General features: G+C 37.4%; 1 protein-coding gene across 3 annotated transcripts in view; it reads left to right on the top strand.

Annotated features, from left to right (window-relative positions):
• lmbrd1 (LMBR1 domain containing 1) overlaps positions 1-17,899 on the top strand; it is a 66,010-nt gene that overhangs the window by 20,631 nt on the left and 27,480 nt on the right. For all 3 annotated transcript variants that reach the window (XM_088086290.1, XM_042501813.2, XM_088086291.1), the window contains exons 5-7: positions 660-727; positions 4,492-4,580; positions 8,828-8,901. In XM_088086290.1, coding sequence (XP_087942416.1) covers positions 660-727; positions 4,492-4,580; positions 8,828-8,901 — 231 coding nt within the window. The remainder of the gene's footprint in view (positions 1-659; positions 728-4,491; positions 4,581-8,827; positions 8,902-17,899) is intronic.

The following is a 17,899-nucleotide window of genomic DNA, read 5'->3' as shown; positions in this document are numbered from 1 at the left end:
GCCCTATTGTTATATACAGTAAAAATATCAAATGCAAAAAATGCAGGTTTCAAAACATTACAAAAGGTTTATTGTTTTACTAAATTCATTTAGCATGTTTTTAAGGCCATTGAGATACAGATAATCCTCCCATAGTGTGTTTGTGTTTCCAATAAAAACCTCAACTGGCTACAAAACTGGATACATTTTAGGGAAAAGGATTACAATAGGATATGTTGTGGCAGTAAAAAGAGTCACATAGTCAAACCTTTGCACCACTGCTCTCATACTGTAAATTGTAGGCTACATAGTGTCACCTGAAATTTGCCAAAATTTGAAATCCCTATCTTCCAAAGTCTTTTTCGTGAGTGATGTACCAAACACCAGCTATCTCATAGTGCCTTTCTCCTTTCTGCGTGTCAGTTTTGAGCTGACAGAAGCACTTTCTCTTACAGACAGGGAGGTCTTTTGTATTGTTACTTTAAAAGCACCTTGAATAGCTTTGGGAGTGACATGTTATCTCCACCGGGTCAAACTGGATCTACACCGACTGTGTATAGCTCTCACTCACTATAGTCCTTAGCTAAATGGTGTATGACCCCTTCCCCCTGCTCACAATGAATAATAATATTTCACTTCATGGCTATGATTGACCAGTTAAATTTTTTCTTTTATCCCAGCAAGTGAAAAACGCTCTGAAGTACACAATTGGATTTGCCATTGTCTGCGTGGTGCTCCTTTTAATTGGGTAAGTTGGGGACATGGAAGGTTTCTTCCGCTTCAGTACACGATAGGTGGAAGGGGGTGTGGATGTGTCATTGTGTTCAGTTAATGAGAGGAGGACCCCTTCAAACAGCTGCAGTACCATTTGTCAGGCCATGATAAGCCATTACAAAGAAAAAAAAGGTCTAAATATAGGTTGTGTCCTTGTCTATCTGATTCTAAACTAGATTCCTCGTATTTTGTCTATGTACAAAGCACATGCAGGCAGAAAAGTGAGTCATTTTTGTCACATTATGTGTTGTATCTACAAATCTATGGTGATGATCATTCTCAGCCATGTCCTATTTATCTGCCTTTTTACACTGGTAGCACTTCATAATAGATTTCTTTGCAGCCGTGACAGCAACATGCCTGGAGTTCAACCTATACGATGTAATATGCTCTGTCAACCATTAAATGGAGCATTGAAGAAAGGCTTACCTAGTTTGTGAAAATAAAGGACACATGTGTATGCTTTCTTCTAGCTTAAAGTTTGGGAGTTAGGACTTTTTTATAGACAGAAGCAATTTAGCCCCTCTTTTACCTCATGAGGTGGAACTATTGCTGCTTTGTTCTCACAGTTGTTGCTGTGGTCGTTTGATTTTCAACAACATGATAGCTTTTATCCTGGCCTTTTCTGATACTGGGAGACATAATGGCTGTGTTTCGTTTACTCAGTGAAGGTTTTCTTGATGGCTTATGTTTGTTGTCTTTATATCTTGCAAGGTGTTGAACTTCTTAAATAACCCCTGGTCTTACTCTGCTACTGGTTCTTTATTTAAGTTTTTGTGTCATGCCAAATAACTTATCTTAAAGGTCCAGCGTGTAGGATTTAGGGGGATATATTGAAAGGAATGGAATTTAATATATTAGATATATTTTTCTTAGTGTATAATCACCTGAAAATTAAAATCACTGTTTCTCTTTGCTTTGAATGAGCTATTGATATCTTCATAGAGAGCGGGTCCTCATTAATGGAAATCTCCAATTTCACTGCCATGTCCTACAGTAGCCTAGAACGGACAAAGCAAATACTTGCTCAAGATAGGGTTGTTCATGTTTTCGCGTTGGCCACTGTAGTTATAAGCCCATCGGAGACAAGCAGCATAAAAAAATGCTGATTTGTAATGTGAAACTGCTGTATTCAGTGTTGATACCAATTTAAATCAATGAGTCAGTTGGTTTTGGCGAGAAGGAGACTTCCAGGGATAATTCGGCTCTCAGTAAAAACCTCCTGCTCTCCTGGTCTTTAGTTCGCAGAGAAAAAAGGCAGGAACATATGAACATGTAGTGGTCGGGCCGCCCGTCTCCTACATGCCAGATAGTGTTCGTAAAACAATGATTCCTAACAGAAAAACCTCTTTTTGCCATCACCTGGTCTGTTTGTTTTGCAGAGGAAGAGACCTCTAGGGACAATTTGGCTCCTGGTAAAAACCTCCTGAAAAATAAACGCTGAAGTAGTTCTAACTGAGAGAAGTTTTAGCTGGTTGCAATCTGCAATCCTCACTGCTAGACGCCACTAAATCCCTCTAAATCTTACACACTTAACCTTTGAAAAGTAATTTAGTCTCATTTCCAGCCTTAAAACATATTCTTTTGTGTGTTCATCTAAAGAACATTGCATAATGTTTCTGAGAGGTCAGGATGGTAGCTTCATAGTCTAGGTGCCTTCGAAGAAAATTATAACACATTTACTGTGATTTTTTTTATTGAGGACCAAGGCAACACAAGTGGAACTCTCCCAGAGGAGTAAGTGGCCACTCATAGTATTTTCAGATTTCCTTGATGACATGGTGTCACAGACACATTGCATTGAAGTTGAATTTACTCTTGAACACTATTCAATATGAATGGGCAAAAGCATGAATAACTGTTCCCGTGTTTCTCATTCTAAGAAAAACACCTTTTAGCATTTTAGAAAGTAACAATCTAACTACAGACACAGTTGTGAAGAGTTCAGTGTGGTTAAGGTCACTTTCACTAGGTGTTCTTTCATAAAATAAAAAGGATACATAATGTGACAGAAAGGAAACACATCCCTATGAAAAAGATAAAGTGCAAGTGAGGAGCCCTGAGGGTATCCACATGATAGTGGGGCAGATGAGGCCTTTTGAGACCTGAAATATTGTTTTGTTTTTTGCATATGAAGCCAAAGGAAGTCTTTGAGATGCTGATCTAATGTCTTTTACCTCCCCTGGTGAGGTTTTATTTATTTATTTTAACTTTTTTTGAGCTACCAGTTTTTTAACTTCCTAAATAATCCATGTAGATCCATAGAGCACCACATTTCTCTGCTGTCTGTCAAGAGGGATCAATAATCAATGCAAAACTATTTAATTATTAATGAAATCAAAGTCTGCACTGAAATTGTTCATTGATACTGTTGACCCTTTTCCTACTGTGTGGTAATTCTATGAAGTGCTGTTAAAGAAGTATTAACAAATTGTTTTCTTTGAATTTTCCCCACAACATCAAGGAGCTGTTTAAATACAGTGTATACCTCTCTGCATATCTAGAACTGTAGATTAAAAGAAAAACTTGGTAATTATGTTTGGTCTGTCTTTGTGAGTGATGGGTTTAAATGGCTAAATTTAATTAAGATCATTGAATGATGTAATTAGGAGCTAACAGGATGTGAGGGGACTTATTACAATAAACAAAACATGAGGTCATCTTCAAGGAAACTCATTTAAATGTTACAGCATCTGTTTGATTGGAAGATGATTGTATAATATTATGGGGTACAAATATCAAAATGCAAAGAAGTGCTGTTGTGATGCTGCAGGTCATAATGTTCATAATAATTGTTAATATTACAAATGTGGCAGGCTATAAATTTATATTATTGTGCAGCTTGTGTTTTTTTTTTGTTCCAAAATAAATAAAAGTATAGAAGATGCAGAGTTTAGAAGACTGTCTATTGTGGTAAGAAAAGCAATAAATCCAGTTTTCAAGGGTGCAGTAGTATGTAAGTGGATAAGGAGAAGGTCAATAAAATGGTTTTTAAGATCCTTTTTATATGATTTATAACCCCTAAGTTTGTGTGTTAACACATATTAACAGATCATATTTAACACTGATTATTCGTTTATATTTATTTGATTTTTTATTTAATTATGTCCCATTTAAATGTATTATTTATTTTCTGTAGCAAGACAGGAAAATTCTGAAATAGGAGCAAAACTGTTTTGAGAGGGAAAAAGCACCGGTCCAAATATAAAGCATGCAGATAACGAAGAAAAAAGAAATTCACCATGGAGCTTGGAGGTGTCGTTGCTAGAGTTGAGAACATACTGTGAAAGCTTCTTTTGCCATTTCTGTCTGAGCATTACGCTATATGGGACATAAAAGGTCTGTGTAGTGGGATATACTGTAGGTGTTAGACCAGAAGTAAATTTCTGTGTGCTGCCCAGCGGCTTTTAACAACATTCTTTATTAAAATAATGTTTTTCAACAGACCTGACTGCAGTCTGTCTGTGTTTATCTGGCTTTCTTACCAACTTTCAACAACAGCAACGACAGTGGTTTATCAATGTCTGTCGTGAAATGCTTCAAAAAACATGGAAGAGAGTGATTTAGTTTTGAAATGTGTTTGTGGCCGGTAGAGAAAAATAAAAACAGTTACTGAAACCATCACTGCCAATACAAAGACGAAATAAAGCATAATGTGCACTGGGAACAGTGATAGTCTAGGATTTACCTACAGCATTTTACCATGCTTCTACTAAATGATTGTATTATCGCTTTCAGAGCCTTCGTTCCACTTGAGGCCCCTCCAGGTCGGAATTCCACCCATTGGGAGAAAGTACAATACCTCTTTGAAGAGCTTGGGAGTAGTCGTAAGTGCAGCCTCTATAGAAAATACTGAGCTCTTACTTTTATAGATCTTAGCAAGACTACTAGAGTTTATTTCCTTTGTTTTTTGATAAGTCAGATTGCTTAATTCTTTCAACCCTACCCAGTCATTATTCACCCCATATTAGTTTGAATTTGTGAAAAAAGACCTTTGTTTTTCTTGCATGCTTCTGCTTCTTTCTGCTACAGTCTTTCTACTGTATTACTCCACTACTATCCAGCCACTTGATCAGTGTGAAGTCTAAAGGTTTGTCTAGACATTTTGGATAGGTTGCAGTTGCAGACAATACAAAAAGACCTGTGTCTCAAGATATCCCAAATTGATTCTATTACAGATTATCACAATTTGAAAATGATTTAACTTAGTAAATGCACATTTATCCCAGCCTTATGAACCTACTTCACAAAAGTATGAAGGTTGGTTGAATTTTATGCAAGTAGCTCCCATTTTAGTACTTACGGAAAACCAGGTAAAGCAGGTTAGCATGTTCAAAATGAATGCAATGCTGAATAGCCCGCAGTCATTCTAGGAAACTACACTGAGATGTTACAGTATCTGCTTACTGTGGATTCACTCACTAAATGACTAAATAACTGACAATATTTGAAAAACAGTGACTTCATGGATAAAATATCAGTGTGGAATAAGAAATTCAATTTACCAGTTCTATTAATCTAGTTATGATGATTGACTGTGTGATCCCAAAACTGTGAAGACACCCCGTCTCGTGCCTCTTTACTTGTTGAACGAAGCATTGCCAAATGTGGACTCCTAACAGTCCTCTGGCCTTTTGCCATCTGGGGATCAAGGAGGAAGCTGAACCATCTGCCTCTCTTCACAATAGTGGACCCCTACATGCTCTCCCTAACCTTCCTCCCTTGGCACCGGGGGAAATTGCTCGGCTGCTGAGGAGGAAATGCGAGGATCATCCCTTTTCTAATTCCTCATCTCTTCTCTCACCAGATGGGAGGTTAATTGAGTAAAGGAAAGGCACTTTTTGCCACATAACCCTGCTGACTGCTTTGCAACAACTGTTCATTAAGGCAAATACATCTTTAATGACTCAAACATTACATATGTTACAGTGTTACAATGATGCTTGAAAATTGAAAATCTCAGATCAGCAGCTATTAATGTTGGCATTCAAGACCAGACAGTACAGTCTTATATTTGTGGCCATGTCTCAGGGTGGGGTGGAGTAGGTGGCAGTCTGACTTTTAAGTAGGACGAGTGCTTGGGCAAGAAATACTGCCTATCCTCATTATCAGTAAGAAAAGAACAAGTGAAGTCATACTGACCCTGACATCCACATACACATTTATGTATGGCACAACCTGTATGTGTATAAGAAAGTCTAAACAATAGCAATTATTTCCACCAGTACATTTTACTCTTCTGGCTTACAACAGAAGAAGTCTGTACTGCATTAGCCTGGAGTCATTCTGTGTTTTCCTGCATCAGAACAGCTGTATTGACAGAAATATTGAGTTCTTATATCTGACCTTGACTCCCCAGACTACTAAGATATAACCATAGATGCTTTTAGAAATAAAACAGTTATAAATAAACAATCTATGAATAGATGAGATATGAAAAGAGAAAAACAGAAAAAGAACACATGTTAAAAGATCAAACATGAGTTTTTGCTTGTTGTCGTGCATCTGCAACATAACAAATCAATATAACATACATTGTTGCTAACCGGCAACCAAAATACGTGTTCCTAAATCATTTTCCAATATCAAAAGCAGCTTTTAAAGTTATTTAACTTTGATAAACTAAAAGTAGACGAGATGTTCACTAGACTGCTAATCATTCCCATGCAGCAAACAGCGATTGAGAGTACCCAACCTTCTTTGAGTCTGTGGGTGGGGTCCTGGAGAGGGCACCACATAAGGACTCCACAGATCAGATAGGGGACATAAACGCCTGAAGGCTTTTCACCTTCCTGCATATAACTGCATTAAATTAATCTGGACTTTGTTGCCCTCTCTTTGTATATATTTTATGTATTGGCATTGTGAATTCATAGAATTCTAATCATAATGCAACCCTGACTATATCTCTATTCATTTTAAAAGTTTCAAACAACACATAGTATTATGTGCAAAATCAGAAGTTTGTGCTTTGTAATACATTCTGAGGAAGCTGGGGTTAAAACATTGTATTCTTATCGAGTGTAACTCTTGTCATGAATGACTCATGGTATATGAAAACATTTGCAGAGCTGTAGTTGTTAAGTTTTGTGTCTTGAAAGCCTTTTTTCCTAAGTATATTCCATTTTAATGGTATTTTTTGTTTTGTTGGACCTGCCTTCAGAACACTTATATATGTATTTAAATTTAATCAAACTATTATGTTTCTTCAGGTTAGAATTTGTGAACACACACAATACATTGTCCGAGTTTTGTGTTTTGCTGTCTGAGTTTTAAAATAGCACGGGCAAAAATAGAGTCTATTATTTTTTCAAATGCATTAAGGCTTTCAGTTGAGTCACGTTTTCCCTCAACTATTGGATTAAGGCTACAATACAGCCAAAATTCTTAAACTGCTGTCTAATCACATTCCCCAAATTATATGACTTTTTCAGCTTTTACAAGAATTTGGAGTTTGTTTGGCGGTGTGTGGTCATTGTTGCAGGTATATAGTTTACTGTATCCCATCCCTTAAACAAAAAGCTGCATCCCACTTGCATTTGATGATTCTGTTGTCAGAAGTAGGAGGCTCAGGCTAAAGGAGCTCCTTAATAAACACCTCTCTGTACAAGTCTCATGAATGCACACAAGCCTGAAGGGCTATATGCAGGGTAAGATAAGAGCTACCTCATTCCATTGGTGTTGGAATCGAAGCTGTACAGATGTGGAAGCACTAGCGATAATAGACAATATTCCTTCTGTTTAATCCCCGGAAAATCTGCTCAAGAAACCAAGAGAGTGGCAGCAAACATCTCTCCTTTGCTTTGTGTGGAGTTCATGAACAGAATGTTCTCCATGCAGAACATGGAGCCATTGTCTATTTTACGAAGCTCACCACTAAACAATGGCTGCAAAATCGCAATGAAACACTCGGGAATAGGAAACATGTATTCAAATGTTAATGTTCAGCCCAGCTGTCAGACTTCAAAGTTTTCTTTTTGCATACAATACAATAGGGAGCAGGCATATAATTTATCTCCATTTTCCACCTCTTTGTCCTGCTGCTCCTGAAATGCCTCTAGAATAAAGTGATAAATGTTATAAATAACACAAATTATACATGCCCCGAATACTGACTTAATATTCTCAATCATGCCACTGTCAAGGAGAGAGGCAAACAGAGAGCCACCTATGCCCATGCTGGCAGGTGGGCTGGGCACTATGAAGTTGCTGCTGAGCGTTTGTGGGATATCTATAAAGGGACAACTGTGTAGCTTTTTACGTGGAACCCTGTAACAGGTGGGATCTTGACAGGGGATAGAAGCAATCAGTCTCTCCATCAATCCCTGTCTTCTAACTCCAGCTCTGACAGCTGGTGTGACACCTACTGTTGCCCTTGCCTGATGGGTGGTCCTCTTTCTGCCTCAATCAAAGGTGACACACATCAGCTAGACCTACATACATCGAGAGATCCAGCTGTTACAGCCGCAAACTGATCGTGATCAATAAATGAAGTGACAACAACATGGTGACCAGATGTGTCTCCAGAGGGGGGACTTTGCTACAGTGGATTCATTAAAGGCAGATATATAATCCAGAATGCCAGCATGATGCCCTGTCCTTGTCCTTGTAAATAACATCCTTCCTACTTGCCATTAAGGAAATGAATTCTCTGAATTTTCCATTTTAAGAACATGAGCACAAAGCTCAGATGGGCTTCAAGACATTGAAAGTGTCAGTCCACCCTTTTCACCCTCCTCTTGTGATATTATTACTGTCTTTGCAGAGGTTTTGTGATATCTGCCACTGTTGAAAGAGGTAATCCAGGGACTCACAAAGACAGATTTTTTTTTTAAATGAGATGTTACATGAATCCATTTGCAGAATCAGAGAAAGCTGCATATACAAACAGACCCTAACTTTTAGTCTCTAGTATGGTTCAAGCGCAAAAATGTTACATCCTACATTTCTGTAACTGAAATACTGCCAAGTGCACACAAGTAGGCTCTTGATAGTTGTGGAAAAGTGATCACTGATATTTCTTTCAGAGGTGAAAAGTCAAATCTCTCATGTTTTCCTGTCTTTCTACATGCAGATGGTCTACCTGCTCTGTCGTTCTCCATCAGCTCCTTGACCTTGATTGGCATGTTGGCAGTGATCACTTACACGGTGAGTTGGGACCTGAGACAAGTGGTTGATGTTGTTTCCTGTGTTCAGTGGAGCTATATCTGAGCTGTAATTAACGCAAATTATCCAATGGGATGATTTCTAAGTCAGCCCTGTAGCTTCATCGAACCTGTGCTTATTGAGATATCTGACAAGAAATGTTTTGAAGTAGTTTTTGTAAGATTTTGTCAAATTAACCCTCCATGATTTTTCACCGTTATGGCTGCGTGTGTTTGTACAATATTATTTGAAATGCAGGGCAGTTTCTTAAAAGTTTTTTTTGTGTCCAAATGGTTTCCCATCATCTTGATTGAGATGTACTGGGTGATGGAGTGGCCTTTCAGTATTAGTAATGCCTTGTGATTTTAGATCTCTGGCATTCAATTGCTCAAATTACTCAGACTCCTGTCTTTTCACCTGAGCACCCAAGACTTTTGCATGATGTATGTGCACCCTTCACCAGCTTATCAACCACTTATCAGCTGTCTATTTATATATATAGATCTGCCTCAGTGCCCATTAATATATGCCTATATTTGATTCCCTCAGCATTCTGCAGTTTTTCATTTTTTTTCCTTGATCAGAAAAATTGACTGTGCTGTAACACTCGCTAATGTTGTCCATTTTTCATAGCCGTTATCTTGGTAACTAGACTGTGAATATTCCCTGGAGGTGGTGGCAGTGGTGTCAGGGTGGGAGTAACACAGAATAGTGCCTACTGGGGAAAAATACGAGAAAAAAAGTACTTGGGTATCAACCCAGGGAGTGAGAGTAAAAGTGACAACCAACCCCAATCTATCCAGTTTCTGTTGAGCTCAAAGAGTCCTATTTGACAAATCACACAACAATTGAATGTGGAGCTCTTAATGAATAATACACAACCTAGTCAAGTAAGTTGTAGAACCAATCTCGCTTTAGGACATATAATCCATCTCAGCTGGGATTGTTCTCTCACTTTGCTTCTCACAGAAGTCCTCTAAAGAGTGGATAATTACCTAGTGCATTTTGAGGACACAAGTGTGCTCAGATTTGCACTGACCCCATGTTGATATTGACTCTGTGAATGCCCTGTGGAAATCAAAACTCCCAGTGTGTCTCTGTTTTTGATGTTCCTCATTTTGATTAAGTCAATCAAAGAAATCAAGCCTTTGGGCAACAACAGCAGCTGCCCCTCCCTCTGTTATTCCTATAGACACAAATGCAGAAGCTCTCTCTATCCTTTTATCTACTTTATTTGCTCTCCCTTCTCTCCTCTATGTTCAAAGGAGCAAAACTCGTCTTGGTGTTATCCTACCCATATTTGCAAAGAGCTGCTGCATGATTTATCATTCTTTTACTATGTGTTACTATTAAGCCTGATTAACTTAATGGAATCTAAGTGACAGCTTCCGTAAGCAGCGGCAAGGTTGTCCATGATTCCGGTGCTAATTTATCACTACTCTTTGTGCAGAACAAGCCACCTACCCTTAATGCAAACAACTCTGTAATGTAAACAGTATATAACACTGCAGCCTAGTGCACTTAAAACTAATACAAAGTGAGGCAACTTATACCTTTTACTGCTGTTTTTGGCCCTTAGGTGGCACTTTCTCTTGTGAAAACACATTTGTACTAAACAGAGGCATCCTGTAAAAGCAAATAGACAGTATTTGACACTGCTCTAATGGTTTAGGGCCTGTCTGTCCACCTTTTTGCAAAAGTAAAACCATGCTTTTAACATTTTAAATGCAAAATGCTTCTGTGGTAAAAAAAAAAAAAAAAAGTGTCAGTAAATTCATCATTAATTTTATACTAAGCTTGTTGTCTGTTAAAGTTTTCTGGTACAGTGACAGCCCTATAACTACAGTATGTCAAGTAGAGTTCAATCTTATTATTCTTTAAGTGCAGACGATTAAATGGATTTATATCCAATATATAAAATACTGTTGGTGTGCTGGCCCTGGCAATAACTCTTACTTTATTGTTAGTTATTTGAATCTCTGTTATGTCATCTCTGCATTGTCAACAAAAAATTATATAAGGCAATAAAGTGAATTAAATTCTATAGACAGATTAAGTTATGTGTATAGAATATACACATAACTTAACTTCTGTCTAATCATGTTAAAAAATACAGTCCTATTTATTTTGCATTAACTCACTTAAATGTTTCAGTTGTCGTGTGGTATTATAGTTCTCTTACATCTGTCAATCAATTTGATAGCGACAGCAGGTCCCAACCCTACGTCTAGAATTTTGGTTCGGTTGAGATACTCTTTTTAATATATATACTTGAATTCAGATGTTTTAACTTAAGGGAAACCAAGCAAGCTAATTTCAGATAGCTAACAAACTTTGCATTGGATTTAAGATGAAATCAATAGTCACTTTTTACTCAAGCAGTCACTTTTAATTGGTGAGGATCTTACTCAATTCTTTCTCATCACTGGGGATGTTTGCACATGCATATTCCTTATATATTTCCTCCCACTCTCTCGTTTGATTGTACCCAGCAGTGATGGCATGAGACCGATGCGGCCAATCTTAAAGCTCGTGCATCATGCGAAGTCCTTTGACTTCATTTAAAAGCCTGGCTAGCATATTGACTTATGACTCTCATGGCTCTGTCTCCTGTGGACCTTCCTTTCTCTAGCTCCTAAATTGCCAGCCATAAGATGCTGATGCTGAGCTAAAGTTGGGAAGATTAATGTCTGTTGATCTAATCACAGGCCCTGAGATTGACCTGGGAAGATGGGGTCTCTGAGTGGATCGGAGAGGTGTCACTAATACTTACTCTAGGATTCTCCAGTCCTTTGATGCTTGTTTGATTTCAACATTTTATATCTACATTTGATTTATATAATTCATACTTCTTTGCCAATTTTTAACTGAAGGTTGAAGTTCAGAACTCTAATTGGATTTTGAATAAAACATGGCAAGTAAAAGTAACCGCAGTGAAGTTGTTTACTCTGTAGTTTTCATAACACTTTTAAATGGCAAAATACTATCAACTCAAAGGGAAGAACTTCATAAAATGAACATAATTTCCACAGTAAGCCTTCTGTTTATTATTGTGTATCCAGCAAGCTGGGATTGTGATAGCTAGTATAGCAGCAGATACTGATGTAGGCTTACCAAACGTTCTGTAACACATGTACTCTAAAGTAGAGATGTCCTAGGTGTATTTAAAAGGTACTTATTATGTTTTTCCTATATTTCTGGCATCTTTAGAATGTAACAGTGTCAGAGGTTCATATTAATTGTGGCCAAATTTTCAAATAATGAGGTAAACTTAATTTTAAGTGAAGCTGACATCAGCTCAGGAAAACATGTATTCTTTGTTTCAGATGCTATTAATTTCTCCCTGATTTCAGATCATAATCCAACTGGAAAATGTCCAGTTGTAAAGATCATGATTTAGGAGCTTTTATTAGTGAATTTTCCCCTTAGAAAGTGCTTCACATTCACTTCACAGTCATTTTTGGGCTGCAGTTGCTACATGTAGCGACATGCTGACATCTGTTAACAACTAACATAGTGTAATCATTGTTGCTCATGTTGTTAATGGCACCTCAGTTTAAGACTGAGCATGTCAGTTAGGAAGATTCCAGTTTAAAAGCTTTGATTACTGATTTTTCACATTAGAAAATACCACTATACACCATAACGTTACTCCTGTAGCTGAAATGATGGTGCAGACGTTGAGAGTGTGGAAACAAAAGACCCAGAAATGCGGACCAATCAGAGCAGACAGGACTTTTTTGAGAGGGGAATTTAAAGAGACAGGTGGTAAAATAGACTGTTTCAGACAGAGGGGTGATTTTCCAGCACAGATGGTGTGAGGAAAATAAAGTGTTTTTTTAAGCAAGAACTTAAAAAAATATGCACAATAGGTCCTTTAGGGATCTGTACCAGGGCTAATCCAGGCATATTTTAAAGGATCAGTATAGGCTGAAAAAGACCTTTGCTAATTGCCAATTATCATTAACAAAAAGCAGGTCACAAAACATTCACCTAGGGTTTTACTGGCCTAGAAGACAAATGTCATAGGCAACAGGTCATATCAGCTATCTAATTAATGTTTACTTTGTGAGTAAACATGGTAACAGCAAAAATAACGTGTCTGTTGTCAGGTTAAAGTTCTCTCTGCAGCCATTGTCTGTACACAAATATCTAATATCAAACATCAGATTGGGATCCATGCCAAAAAACTTGAGATGGACATCCACATATGGTAAAATATAAGCTCACTAAAGATTCATAGACACAGGTGCATTAGGGTGCAAATGATGAACCCTTGCGCATCCTTTTTTTGAAGTGTTTTTTTCTTAAATCCAACATCAGCATGTGAAATGACTTTATGATTAGGACACCACTGATTGCAATGACCCTTAACCTAGCAGAAGGCTTACTGCAATTACTGTAATTAAAGAAGGGGTGATAAGTCAAACTTGGTACAATGTCTTTATAAATCTAAAAGAGCGCTCTTAAGGTTGGAGGCAGCAGGGGAGTCTGTTAACCATGACAACCGCGCCTGCTAGTTGGGTTATTTTTGTAGAAAATGGGATAAAATTACTGCCCATTCAAAGGGACACAACCTCAGGCAAAAATATATCTTATAAAGCACTATTTAGACCTCTAGTCCTATAGGAAAATCATTTTGAGCGTGCAAAGTAATATTGTGGGGGTCAACATAGGGCAAGTGATTAACTGGCTGAAAGATTGTGCTGTTCTCTACATCAGCCACTGTCAGATCAGAGTATTTCCTGTTTTTATTACCAATTTGACAACATGATAAGTTATCATCTTGAAACTTTTTAACAGCAAATGAAAGTCTGCAAGATCCAGAAGTCCCTGGGCAAATCAAGTTATGTAGTCACTTGTAACATTTTAGATGTTCTGTTTAAGCTATTGATGTACAATTATATAAAAGTCTGGCATTCAAAATATGTTTACCAAAAAGTCATAGCTTTCAAAGTGTACTGCCCATTTTATCTGTTGCATTATTCAATCACGGTCAGTGACTGGTCAGATACATGGGTGTTAATGAAGCAACACATCAGTCTGTTGAATTCAAGGCTGACTTGTAGAATATTGAATAAAATGTATACTATGTATCATGGACACGTAATTTTTCTATAGAGCCCAAGTGTGAATAGGAGACTAGTAAAGGCTGACTGAGCCCTGAACTATGACTGCATCACTGTATTCCATTTTAAGATTTGCCCAAACCAAATATTTAAATATATTTAAATAATACTGAAATATTTAGATACAAGTCACCATACAGTAGCTTCTTGATCATACCACTTTGTCAGTCCTGACCCCCATTATAATAAAACAGTCAAGGTCTTCAGAAATACAAATAAGCAACCCATCTACTCCTGGATTTAAAGAGGGATAAAATATCTGATCAACCCGGTCACTTTTAAAATTTTAAAGGATACTTGTCACTTAAATGTAGTGCTGTGTATTGTAAGGCCGAATCTAACGACGATGATTATTGAAATGACTTGTGTGAAGAGCACTGGTATTGAGTTTTATATGATTTCATGCGACAAATAAATTGATAAACTGATTGACCATTAATTATTGTATCTTGTTTAACTATCAGCTTCTAAATTAAGCTTGAGGTTGTTTATGCAAGTATTGCCTAGAAATACACATTTAAGATGTATTTTGTCATGGACCAAACAGGTTGCTATAGCAGCAGAATAGTTGTATTTAATAGGGCTGTCACTTTTTTTTTTCCAAAAGTCAAGTTTGAACAAATCAAACAAACCTATGATTTGATAGTTTGAATAGGACCCACTGTGACAACATATTCCCAAGCCATAATGTTGCCATGGACAATACAGCCTTTAAGACTGTAAAGTTAGAGCACATGTGAACAGAGTTTTGAGTAATATCTGGTAACGCTAGTCTGAACACCATTCATTGATTAAGATAAAAAGTGTTTAAAAATATAGAACATTACAGCTCATAACATGAATTAACAAGGCTTTTAATATTGTTGACTATGTGGACTATTGGTTGCAGCCTTATAGTACCTTTTGATTATCATTAAATCATTTTTGTATGTGAATCTAGAAAAAAACAGCTGTATGGTTATGCTTGCAACCAAATACTGCAAGCTTTTTACAATTTATTAGGATCACTTAGTCTTTAGTTGGATTAATTGGCCCACTATTACAGGAGGATATAACATTAGCCTGCAATGCAAAACAAAATCTATCTCTGGGGATGGACTTCAGCAAAGGTTGACTGCTTTGGAGTAGGTCTTACTTTCACCTTCAGACTACTAGAAGTGCTACGTCTAGTAACAGGAAACTTTTAACTAGCACACAGTCATACATCCGGTCCCTGAACATCCCAAACACTTTCCAATTTTGGCATCCACTCCCATCATGTCATTTTAATACAGTAATTGTTTTAAAATGAAGTTTCAATCTTTGTGTGACAAGAATTAAATTAATCTGTAGTTGATTGCAGGGTGCTCATGGAACAATGTGTCTCACTTTCAGAAGACTCAGTGACCTTGACCATTCAGAAAGAAGTGTGGATCATTGTTATTACATTGATCTTTTTCTCTTTTTAGCTTAGTTAGTTGTGCAACCCACAAAATTTGACAGCATGCAAAGTTAGTTATCAGACAGAGCTGATGTTGACATTCTGTGTTTGGGCAACCTTTCCTCATATGTGCAAATGTACCAACATCCAGATAATGCACTGCTAGGTACAGCACTTAGGTTGTATTATTGTAAAAAACAACATATTTAGGTAAATTACCAATGACTACCATAGCAGATGATTTGAATTTTTTAATTAATCCATTAAACATTTTGTTCCACTCCCTAAAAACCACTGTAAAACTGCAAGGGGCAACATTTGGCGATAATCTCTTCAATTTTTAATTGATCAACATGATCATCAATGTCCTAGACTTGTGTACAGACATTTTAATCTGATTTAAAGGAAGACATATAAGGCACACATTTAAAATGACAAGTAAAAAACATTGTACACATTTTAGTGAAAACATTGATACATATTGTCATTTTTAAGATACACCTTTTTTTGAAATACCTGTGGCATGCCTGTCCAAGCACACCCTCTAAACATTTAAACAGTGCCAGCAGCCAATCCTTGGCAGATAATAGCCAGCCAGTAGGCAGCCAAGAAAATTGCAATAAGGATATTTACCGATACTGTTCCTGAACTGAATCAAATTAAAATCGTGTCATGGCAGGCTTTGTGACATCATCAGATTTTCTTTGTTGTTCAGAGAATCGACTGAAGTTATATTGTGATGAAGCTTGTGATTTACACCCCTAGAAACCAGCATATTTGGCAATACTGCAAAATTTGCAGGATTTATGGGCAGGTTTCCCGCAGATCCTTAAAAAGCCTAGAAAGGCATTGAATTTATCAATGTAAAAATATAACCATAATTGATATTTAAATGCCTTCATTCATCATTCTCACCCTAACCCTAACTGGCACCACTCCTCTTGCATAAACCTAACCAATCCAACCAATGAAGGCAACTGGTACTAGCCAATTATGAAGAGAGCAGGGCGTTCATTCCTTTGCTATACTGGAATTCTCAAATTTATTTAAATTTGGTTATTTCAAATTAGTGGAAATATCTAAAAGCCAGCTTACACACTGAGTAGTTCAAATTAGCTATGTTATACAGGAATGACCTCTTCATTAAAAGGGTATTGATAGTGTAGGGGGCTCCTCCCCCTCCCCTCTTTTGGCTCCACTATCACACATAAATAGAGAAACAAAGAGGAGGCTTGTGCAGGAGACCTTTGTCCACCTAGTTCTGTATCATCCCACTCAGCAGGCACATGACTCTGAATGATTTCAGCCAGTAACTCTCCCCTCAGCCAACACACACATCGAGTCAAACACTCCCTCATCCACCCTACTCCAAGCTTTTTGTGGTAATAATTGACTATAGGGGGTTTGAAAGTAACTTCAATAAGCATGCATGATTATGTGAGAACTAAAAATGTACACTCCAGCAGAGGGACACCTGTGTGTTTTTTCTTTTCCTTCCTTTTTTTATATTTCTCCCATGTACTTGCACATTTGAGGAGAAGGGAAATGTTTCTCTTGGGATCTGGGACAGGTTTTCCTTTTATGAGTGTGTTTGATATTCGGGACATGCTCCGGCCTTAAGAGCTCCATGATTCATTGCAGGAGGCGACATTCGCCCGTAGCAGAGATCCACAGCAGAGACTAATAATAGTCTAGCCTGACTTAGTATCCCATGCGACTCTCTTAATGCTACCTAACACTGAGAAACTAGTAAAAGTTGTTTTAGAAAAATATAGGCTTTGACGTTTCCCCACTTGAAAAATAGAATAAAGCAGACAGAGTCTTTTGACAGGGCTGAAAGTGTCTCCGCACAGAAGGCCCCTTTGTTTTATTATGAACCCATAAAATGGCAATTCTCCAAGTTGGTTAAAACGAGACGGCAGAGGGAGAGCAAGAAAGCATCAGCCTGTTGCTGTTATTTTCATTTGTATTGATTGGACTCTTTCCTGGTATTACAGATGTCCTTCATTTTTAATTAATGAATCAAAGATTGCATCAGGAAAATTCAAGTCCTCTGACAGCTTGAAAGTATTTTGAGTTATGTGCATTTATTCTCTCTCTGTCTCTTTGCTGCCTCTGTATGTATGCATGTCTTTTTGTATGTCTGGCTATTAATGTTTATTATTTATACATTGCATGTACCTCTAATAGAAAAGAAAAGTTGACATGTATTCACTTGAAATCATGTCATTCAACTCTGATGATACCTTGATGCCTTCTCCTCTAACCTAGATTTTTCTCCCTAAAATTCTTCTCATCAAAATGTATCAAATCCTGGATAGAGGATAGTGCTGTCACATGGGGGCACTGTTAAGCTGTAAATTGCATCACAGTGATATAAAGCAGTGATATCCACACAAAATGGTTGCAGCAAATTCACCAATAAACCTCAGCACAATTATAGATCCCACCA

This window comes from Plectropomus leopardus, chromosome 13 (genome assembly GCF_026936395.1).
Source record: "Plectropomus leopardus strain MGB_pleo_1.0 chromosome 13, ASM2693639v1, whole genome shotgun sequence".
In the NCBI taxonomy this organism is placed as follows: Eukaryota; Metazoa; Chordata; class Actinopteri; order Perciformes; family Serranidae; genus Plectropomus; species Plectropomus leopardus.
The sequence above is the reverse complement of the archived record's forward strand: the minus strand, read 5'-3'. Positions and strand labels throughout refer to the sequence as shown.